At 37.6% G+C, this 10853-nt stretch overlaps 1 protein-coding gene across 2 annotated transcripts in view; it reads left to right on the forward strand.

The window, feature by feature from the left end:
• The window catches only part of UPF2 (UPF2 regulator of nonsense mediated mRNA decay), a 153582-nt gene that overhangs the window by 129428 nt on the left and 13301 nt on the right, over window positions 1-10853 (forward strand). For both annotated transcript variants that reach the window (XM_027772453.1, XM_006150016.1), the window contains exon 19: window positions 1403-1570. In XM_027772453.1, coding sequence (XP_027628254.1) covers window positions 1403-1570 — 168 coding nt within the window. The remainder of the gene's footprint in view (window positions 1-1402; window positions 1571-10853) is intronic.

Below are 10853 nucleotides of genomic sequence, written 5' to 3' on the forward strand. Positions count from 1 at the left end.
AAAAAAAAAAAAAAAAAAAAAAAACCAACAGTACCACTTTGCTCGATTTCTAAGTATCTTGACTATTTGAGACCTTTGTCAAAAGACTATTCAGAATTAAAAATTTGCCAGTTTGAAAACCTTCAAGGTCTTTCAGCATTATTTGCCTATCTTTGAGGAATTATATTCACCTCTTTCCTCTTTCCTGCTGCTTCATTAGATACAGACAGTTATTTGCAATTCCCTAACCATACCATGCTCTGCCATGTTCTTGCTTTTGCACCTGTTCTTCCTCTACCTAAATTCCCTCATATTCCTAAAACTGCCATTACCATCTGCTTGGAAGAAGTCACATGAAGTCTAACATTCTCACATGCCCCTTTCTGCTCAGCTTTTCATAAATCTTAGTACCCACCCGTGCCTATCTAGGCAAATATAGTCACTCCATTCTCTACACAGGTGATACATCATACATTTATATGTATCTTTCTTAACACATTTATGAGCTGTTTGAAGGTAGAGACTTAAGTCTTTTTACTATTACTATCTTGAAGCCTCACACACTGTAAGTATTCAGTAAAGGTTCATTTAATTAATTAACTAATTAATTTTTAGGTAGTTTTTTTTTTTCTTTTTTTTTTAAAGAGAGATTTTTGCTGTAGGGTGCATGTGCTAGCCGGAGAGACAGAGAAACAGAAGGTGAGAAATCACCCCTGAGAGGATAGCCACACCACAATCCCTTCTCCTCCATTTTCTTCTCAGGATCTTGGGCATGCATGCACATGCTCCTGGTATGAGTTTTAAGCTGCTGGGTCTGGGACTTGAACCACAGTCAACTACGTGGGAGTCTAGTGATGTAACCATTACACTATCTGCTGGTCTCAGTTCATTTAATTAATTGGTTGAAAAGTTTGTGTATGTTAAAAATAATTGATACTGCCAACCAAGAAATTAATCTAAATGGTTACAGATTCCATTCATTCTTGAATGTTTTCCGAGCACCTGCTGCGTGTAAAGAACTGCTAGGGAAACAGGAGAAAAGGAATGCAGTGGTGAATCTGCCTAGTCTGGTGGGGAGTCAGGCAGAGAAACAGGCCATTGCGATAATTCTGAAGGATATGTGTGATGAGGATCTGTGTTTTTGAGGAATGGAGATTCTGTAGTAAGTACAGCATTGTGTGTTTGAGAGGTTAGGGCAATAAAAAGGAGCTAAAGCACATAGCTCCTAAGCCATGTGCAAAAATTTTAGGGTGTGTAGGAGAAATACTTCCTGGTTCCATCTACTTTTCAGAAAGAATACTCTGGCCCTTATGATTGTCATGTTTTAAGAAATATAGCCCTGAATTGGATTTTTGGAATTTAATTTACATATACCCATATGTACCTTGAAATATTTATATACATTTTCCTTTCTGTTTTTAAGCAACGAAGTGGCGAATCTGTGAAAGTGCACCAACTTGATGTTGCTATCCCTTTGCATCTCAAAAGCCAGCTGAGGAAAGGGCCTCCCCTTGGTGGTGGAGAAGGAGAGACAGAGTCTGCAGACACGATGCCATTTGTCATGTTAACAAGAAAAGGCAATAAACAGCAGGTAAGAAACTGCCTACTGTGGATTTGTAGTTGATGGTTAGCTATCAAGTATAAGGAGCAACTATGTTTTATAAGTTCTTAATAGTCTTTTGCCTACAAGGAGAAAAGAGAAACTTTTTTTGTATGACAGTCATGCTTTGTAACGATCTTCCTGCCTCAGCTTCCCAAGTAGCTGGGACCACTGGCACTTGCCAACATGCTCAACTTTTAGGGTAGATTGTGAATGGAGCGTTGGCCTCCTGCGTGGCCTTAGCCTGTCAAGTGGCAGCATCAGCCAGCATATGCTACTATGCATAGTTCAAGAATAAGAAATTTTGGGGGACCAGCAGGTGATGTGGTGGTTAAGGCACTGGACCACTCCCACATGGCCCACCATAGTTCAAGTCCCAGACCTGGTAGCTTGATTTCTCGCTTTCTCTGGTCAAATTAAAAAAAAATTAATGAATAAATAGATAAAGCTTAAAAAAAAAAAAAAGAAAGAAAAGAAAAGAAAGAAAAAAAGAGAGAAAGAAATTTTAAAAAAAAAGAGTAAGAAAATTTTTTTAAAGTGGTAGAAATAATTTTATTCTTGTATATATAGAAGACATGTCTAACTTCTACAAAATACGTTTTTTTTTTTTTTAATTTAAGATTTTTGCAATCAAGCACATGTGCTCATTGGAGAGAGACAAGAGAGGGGAAGTGAGAAATCACCAACCCCCAGAGGAGATGGCCATGCCACAGTCCTTTCTTTTTTATTTTCCTCCTGAGATTTTGAGCACACATGCATTGTGCCCAGTATGTTTTTCAGGCTCCTGGGTCCAGGACTCAAATCATGGAGTCGGTCATGTGAAATCCAGCACTTTAACCACCATGCCACCTGCTGGTCCCATAATGCATGTTTTTAATAGAAAGGACATTTAAAATTTAAATTCATACAGATTTGGTGGTTTTTTTCTTTTTTTGGAGTGGTTTTTGCTATAGGGCGCGTGTGCTTGCCAGACAGACAGAGAGAGACAGACAGAAAGCGAGAAATCACCCCTCTGGGTGTATGGCCATGCCACAATCCCTTCTCCTCCGTTCTCCTCTCGGGATCTTGGGTGCACACGTACACGTGCCCGGCGTGAGTTTTAAGCCACCGGGTCTGGGACGAGAACCGCTGTCGAATACATGGGAGTCCACTGACATAGCCATTATGCTAACTACTGGTCCCCTAAATTCATACATATTTATATTTATATATACAAACTCCTTGCTCTGAGTAGGCAGGTTACATAAGCAAGTTCAGAGTTGGGAAGGAAAAGAAGATGGCAACTAACATATCTCAAAAAATTGCTCAATTTCAATACTTTCTCTTGAATATCACTGTTATTATACCCTTAATCATTCTCCTTTATTCTTGGTATACCCCACCCTGCTTCTTTCCCTTATACAGATGGTCCCTCAAAACCATTTCCTCAACTAAGCTATTTCTTTAGGCATTCATTTGTCAGATACTCATTGAGCATCTGTGTCCCAGATACCATTGTATGTCCTGCGGCTACAGTGGTTAACGGGGTAAGATCCCTGCTAACAGGAACTCACATCTTCCTGGGAGAGGTAAACAGACAATTTATCTATATTTACAGATAGTGACATGTGAGATGAAGAAACTATATTGTACATCATGAATTCTCTAGGGCTTTTTTTTTAACACATTTTAATATTTCTGGAGTCAGGCTGTTTCTTCAAGCTGATGGAATCTTGTAATAATTGAAAAGATTATTTCAAGATTTTTCTGTTTTAGCAATATGTAAAATACTGATACTTCTTGAAATAAATGGAACATTAGATTTTATGAAATATGGTAGCTACCACAGTTATTTTAGCCAAGTCCAGTTCTTGGCTGTCATAGTTATTCACATAGTCATTTAACAAATACTTATTGTTTACCTGCTATATACCAGACATTTCTGTGTGCAGAACGTAACAGCAAACCATCCAAAGACTTTCCTCTCTTGGGTGCTTTCATTCTGGTATGGTAAGACAGAGAATAAAGAAATTTATAATGTTAGGTTGGGGAAAATATTGTGAAGGAAAGTAAAGCAAAATTAAGAGGATAGAAAGAGACAGAAATTGGGAGAGAGGATGAGAAGGAGGCTGGTGTTTTAGATAGGTTGTTAGAGAGGATGATCAAAGATCCCTCTGATAAAGTATAATATCTAATGAAAGAGAAAGTCTGTCTCCTGCCTTCCAGAACCTCCCTAAAGAGACGATTGCCTAAATTAATTTTTCTCTCTGCTTCTGTCAGATAATTTTCTGTTTATACCTGGGATCAATGTTATACAGCATACCATTATTTTGCTGTAGCACAAGTAAATCTTGAGATCCAAGTTATTACTGATGTAAATCATGGAATGTAGGACTGGCAAAGCCTTTCTGTCATGGCTCCTGTTCCTGAGGTGAACACTAACTTATATTCAGAGCGTTACTGTATCTTTCTTAGATACTGTGTGTTCATCTGGCCTTGTCCCAAGCTGAGCTATAATCAGGCTTTCTTACGACTCAGGAAAGTAGTTTTCCCTCATCCTTAGGCTGGACTTGGATTCTGGCACTTCCTTCTCCCTCCCTTCACTCTCAGTCTCTGGGAAAAAGTGAGCTGGTTTTTTTTAGTACCCTAACTAAACTTGTTGTACTGAAATCTTTGCCAAAATTGCTCTCCTCAGAGCACTCAAACTAACTCATCACTCTTACCAGTATTCTCAAATCCCAGAGGTATTGCATTTCTTTTCTATGGACTACTTCTCTGGGTGAAACTTTCCTGTTCAGTCAATACATTTTAGATCTCCTTCATTCTCTTTTCTTTAAAAGCTTTCAACTCCTCTCCTTCCCTCATCACCAGCTTTTTTTGACATTAAAATAAAAAAAGTTACAAAGGGTAATTAAGCCCTGAACATTTTAAGGCATGCATGCATGTACAAAGCCATTACTTGTCCCCCTCCCCACCTCTTTTTTTCTTCTTTTAATTATGAAAGACAATTCATGGCCACTTCAGTTAGATACAGCATGGTTCCCATTTCTGTACAGAATAACGGTGTTATATTGGCACTCTTTCTGGATCCTGATTTTTATGAACTAAAATCCAGCTTAGCAATATCTTTTTTTAAAAATAATTATTTATTTTATTTATTCATTCATTTATTATTTTATTTTGACCAGAGAGAGAGAAAGATTGAGAAAGCAAGCTGCCAGGTCCGGGACTCAAACTGTGGTCAGCCATGTGGGAGTGTCCAGCACCTTAACCACCACGCCACCTGCTGGTCCCAGCAATATCTTTTCTGAAGATCCACAAATTATACAACAATAAATGATCATCAGTTTTCTTTTGTTTTCCTCCCTTTTGTGAGGTCCACATGAAAATTTTATTTTTACTATTGTCAACTTGTATATCCCGTTTGACCCCTGTAAAGCATGTAGGCACTGAAATAAATCTACCTTTCAAAATCACCTGGACAATCTAAAATTCTAAATTGTATGATCTAAAATAAGACTATATGTTTATATTTTAAGAGGAATACTTTTGGTTCAAAGTGGATAGATTATAAACTGTATCTCATAAAACTTCGTACAGAATGAGGAGTTTGAGGTCCTTATTTCTTTAAATGCAAAGTTTAGTTTAATTTTAAGAATTTATTTTTATTGAGCATAAAAAATACTAGTGAATGTGAAAAGAGCTCAGAGTATTTAGCTATTAAGTAAATCGTCAACTCTTATAAACTTTATTTGGAAATATGGAAAATGTTCAATTTTAGGAACATTATTTGAAGAAACATCACTGGTATTTTGTGGTCTGAAAAAAGAAAGTATATTTTGTCCTGAATTTTATTTCTTTATTTGACTTTTGGGTGTTGGCCTTTCTGGTGGAACGGTTTTTCCCCAAATGTGAAATGTGTTGCTTTATAGAAATCTTTCATTCTTAATTTAAGTGAAAGATTTCTTTGTGCACCAAATTTGTGCTCAGAAATAACTTTCTGTTACCGTCATTGGGGGAAAAAATTTGCACCAATGAAGTGAACACTTGAAGTAAAGGATAATGCTATTGGTAACTTCTTTCTAGTTTTAAATATTTATGAATTACTATAATTGAAATGAAACACTTTCTTCATTAAAACAAGTGCTAACATAATATAACTGATATATAACATATTAAATAATTTTTTGACTATTTTAAACAAACACATAATTACCATAGTTTAGAACTTACCAATAAACTTTTTTCCAGTTAATATTTGTAAAGAGTAATGATTTATTTTGTTTTGACTAGTTGGTGCTTATGTATCAGTAACTTTGTTATACGTGTATGACATATATTATATTTAAATTGCAGCTAAACTGCAACCTGAGTCACCTTTATTACTCTTACTATGTTCCAGGACATTTAGTTTGAGTGACTTCATTATTTATGTCATTGAGTTTGCTATGAAGTAGCATCTCTATTTTTGTTTGTTTGTTTGTTTTAAGACTTTTGTCATCAGGCACTAATGCACACAGGAGAGACAGGGAGAGGGAAAGTGAGAAATCAGCCCCTGGGGGTTGGATACACTACAATTCTTTCACCTCCATTCTCCTCCCAGAACACTGGGCACGTACACACTCATGCCTGGTATGATTTTCAAGCCATCACATCCGGGACTTGAACCACAGTGAGCCATGTGGGAGTCCAGTACCTTAAACTCCACCCTACCTGTGGACCCCTATTTTTTGTTCTTTTTGTTGTTGTTGCTGTTAGAATTATTTATTTAATGTTACTTATTGTTGTTATTATTATTTAATTCACCAGAGAGATAGAGAGGGAAAATGAGAAAGTGAGCCACTAGATCCAGGATTTGAACCATGGTCAGCCATGTGGGAGTCTTACACCCTAACCACCACACCATCTGCTGGCCCCTTTTCTGTTCTTTTTAAATGATACTTAAAAGAGCTGTCCCTGCTTCGTGTTCTGTTTCTTCTTTTTTTTTTTTTTTTTTGGAGAGGTTTTTTGCTATAGGACATGTGCACTCACCAGAAAGACAGAGACAGAGAGACAGAAAGTGAGAAATCACCCCCCAGTGGGGATGGCCACACCTCAATCCCTTCTCTTCCGTTCTTCCCTCGGGATCTTGGCCAGGCACTCAAACATGCCCGGCATGATTTTAAGCTGCCAGGTCTGGGACTTGAACCACAGTCAACTAAATGGGAGTCCAGTGACGTAGCCATTACACTAACTGATGGTCCCCTAGGGCTTTTTTTTATTATACTTACTCAGAGGTCATAAGTGTGTTTTTCTTCATCTTTTATTTTAAAAATTATTTTTAACATCTTTTTTTTTTTTTGAAAGAGAAATTTTTACTATAGGGTATGTACACTCACCAAAGAGACAGAGAGAAACAGAAAGCAAGAACTCACCCTCCCTACCTCTGGTGCCTAAAATTCAGGTGGGGTACGTGTGTGTGTGCACATGTCCAAAATCCCAGAAGGAAAAGGAATTGTAGCATAGCCATTCCTCCTAGGGGGTGATTTCTTACTTTCTGTCTTTAATCTCTCTCTGGCGAGCACATAAAATCTCTCAAAAAACACAAAAATTCACAAAAGTTTCTCTCAAAAAAAATACAGCACGTGTGTCAGTCAAAAATCCCAAAAGGAGGGAGGAATGGAGAAAGGATTATTGCATGACTATTCCCCTTGACTGTTCTGCACTTTCTCTCTCTCTCTTTCTGTCTCTTCCAGCAACTTCACTTTCCTTCTAGCAAATTAAGAAAAGGAAAAAAAGAAACTCAGATTCTCACCACTTTCTTTACCCTTGCCATCTCAAATAAGGCATGTTGTTTAATACTTGGAACACAAAATGTCTTATTCTCGAAGCCTAACATTTTATATTTAATTGAGAAAATACTCAACATTGCCAAGAATTCATACTTACTATAAAGATAATTATGATAGCAGCAAGAGTAGTTACAATTTATTGAATTCTTAATGAATTCCATATATCTGTTCTGTTTTCCTTTTTTAAAGAATTCCTTTATTTAACTTTATTTAATTAATTAATTATTTTGACCAGAGAGGGACAGAGAAGGAGGTGTGGGGGAAAGAAAGAGAAAGAAAGCAAGCCACCAAGAGTTCCAGAACAAGGGAACCAGCAGTTAGCATAATGGCTATGTCGCTGGACTCCCACATAGTCAACCGCGGTTCGTGTCCCGGACCCAGTGGCTTAAAACTCACGCCGGGCGCATGTGCGTGCGTGCCCAAGATCCCGAGAGGAGAATGGAGAAGAAGTGATTTCTCGCTTTCTGTCTCTATGTCTCTCTCTGTGTGTCTGCCAAGCACATGCGCCCTATAGTGAAAATCTCTCAAAAAAAAAAAAAAAGAGTCCCAGAACAATGAAACAATTGCAGTTCACCACTAATCATTAGCTGACTTAAGATCAGCAAGTGGGATTCAAGGACACAGAGGTCATAGATGAAATTTAAGTTGGATGCAAACAGTTTCTATTGACAAATGTTCAGGTGAGGATCTAGGGTATCTTATCTGAAGAACTTAGAAAATGTAGTCTAGCAGGACAGTTGTAGCCCTCCCTAGAGAGAGGAATGGATGAGCAGACTTCCCAAGGAAGTCTAATGTGATGCCTATAGTGGTAAACTGGTTTTCCTCAGCATGTAATATAAGAGAAATTATGCTGGTATGCATAATTTGATACTGGCCATTGTTAAAATAGCTTATCCCATTTCCAGTCAGATATATTTTAAGTAAACAACAAAGAGGATGCTGTTTTCCTAATGGGGAAGTATCCCTTAGATTTTGTCTAACATTGTCAACTATGGTCGGCCATGTGGGAGGCCAGTACCCTTAACTACCACACCACCTGTCAGTCCTGATAATTTGTTCTTTTTTATTTTGTTCATTGTTTTTTTAAGTAATTATTTATTTAACCTTTGCTTATTCATTCATTTATTTTAATTTGACCAGATAGAGACACAGAGAGGGGGGCGTAAAGTGAAAAAGCAAGCCACCAGGTCCAGTACTCGAACTGTGGTTGGCCATGTGGGAGTGACCAGTGCCCCAACCACCACACCACCTGCTGGCCCCTTATTTTGTTCATTGTAAGAGAGCATGTGTGCTAATCAGAGAGAGATGGAGAGGAAGAAATAGCACCCCTTAATGGGATATGATCAAGTCACAATCCTTTCTCCATTTCACCATCCTGTTGAGATTTGGGGGCATGTATGCACACACACCTGGTGTGTTTTTCAAGCCATTGAGGAAGGGATTTGAGTTACACTTGGCCATGTGGAATTCAACTCCCTTAACCAGTTGGTCACAGGGCTGGCCTCACTTTTTGTTTGTTTTGTTATAGGACATGGGCGCTTGCCAAAGAGAGAGAGAAAAGGCTCCCCTCAGAGGGGATGACCACAAGGCAGTCCTTTTTCCTTTATTCTCCTTTCGGTATGTTGGGATAACGTGCACATATACCTGGCATGTTTTTACAAGCTACTGGGTCCAGGACTTGAAACACAGTTGACCATGTGGGATCCAGTTGCCTTAACCACTATGCAACTGACTGGCACTGCCCTGAGTTTTTTTTTTAAGGGTCTTTTGCCATAGGGTATGTGTACTCACTGGAGAGAGACAGACAGTGAGAGGGAAAGTGAACAATCACTCCCAAGAGGGCATGGCCTCACCACAATCCTTTCCCCTTTCTCTTCTTGGGATCTTGGGCATGCACACACACATGCCTGGCATGATTTTCAAGCGACCAGGTCCAGGACTCAAACCATAGTCAACCATGTTTGAGTCCAGCACCTTAACTACCACATTACCTGCTGGCTCCTGGCCTGACATTTTTTAAGTTTATGTATTTATGTCTTCTGTGAGTAAATGAGAGAACATTAGAGAGATAGCACTCCTAGCCCTCAATCATGGATAAACACACACAGCCTGGCATGGCTCAAGGAGGTCTTCAGACTTGAGCTGGGAATCTTCCCTTGTGGGATTGCCTCACAGATTGTCATGTTTTTCTGCTGCACCACCGTCTGGCCCTGACATTTGTTCTTTTATATATAATTGTATCTAACATTAAATTTTTGTACCTCTGTCTTTGTTGGTTTTATGCTAACAGATATTTGTTAGAGTAGCTATATTCCTCTGTACTGTTACTGTGTTTTTCCTGATTGTTCTAGAAAAGATTAGAAAATTGCTTTGCTTCAAGTCCTCATTCTAGATGTTGTAATCTTTCTCTCCAGAATTTGAAATGTATCTCCCTGGTATTCTAAGTTAGCCTAATTGTATTTATAATGTCTATTTAGTGGAGCTTTTCTCTGTCAATAGTTCATAGCACCTGGTTTGGAAATGCAGGTTTAACAGCTTTTCCACATAAATAGTGCTGAAAATGAATTTCATAATAACACTACTGTTTAGTAACTTTACTGTTAACTGTACTATAAATTTATTAGGAAGTTTTTATTTTAGATGTTAGAGACATATAAGGAGTTTGGCAGAAAATCATTTTGAACTGAACTGCTTTTTTGCGTGTATCCCTGAGTTTTGAAAAATAAGTGAAGAGAATTCCTCAGAAACCATTATGAGGGCTGCCTGATTCACAAATCCTTCTTCATTCAATTAAACTCTGCTAAATTTAAAAAAGAAAACTAAATGTAAGGGTTTATTACAGGAATGATGGCAATTTTTTTAACTTTGTTTCAGTTGTTTATCTTAATAGAAATAAAAAACAATTGGGCAAATCAAGTATTATTTTTAAAGCATTATTTTATTTTTTAACATTTATTTATTTATTCATTTATTTTAATTTGACCAGAGAGGGGCAGAGAGAGAGAGAGAAAGAAAGCAAACTGCCAGGTCTGGATTCGAACCACAGTCGGCCATGTGGGAGTCCAGTACCCTTAATCACTATACCTCTTGCCAGCCCCAAATCAAGTATTATTATGAATATATCCTTGATACAGATTACAGGGAAATATATAGAAGAAATGATCTGTTCTGCCTCCTGATTATTGGTTGTAAATCTCATTCTGCTAAGATGGTGGTTTTTAAATTGTCTTGTGACTTTATTTTACCCATAGTTTTATTTTTAGATTGTATAGGAAGCACTGAGGGAGGCTGTTTATTCTGAAATTTTAACATGATTTAAATACATTATTAATATGCAGCATTTTTTAGTAACTCCTATTATCGCTAGGCCCTATACTGTGTATTTTACATATTTTTTCTCTTTTAATTCTCAGAGTAACTATAAAGGGTAGTATTGATATTTTCATTTTATAGGTGAGGGAAAG

Source organism: Tupaia chinensis, unplaced genomic scaffold, assembly GCF_000334495.1.
Source record: "Tupaia chinensis unplaced genomic scaffold, TupChi_1.0 Scaffold000275_1, whole genome shotgun sequence".
Lineage (NCBI taxonomy): Eukaryota > Metazoa > Chordata > Mammalia > Scandentia > Tupaiidae > Tupaia > Tupaia belangeri.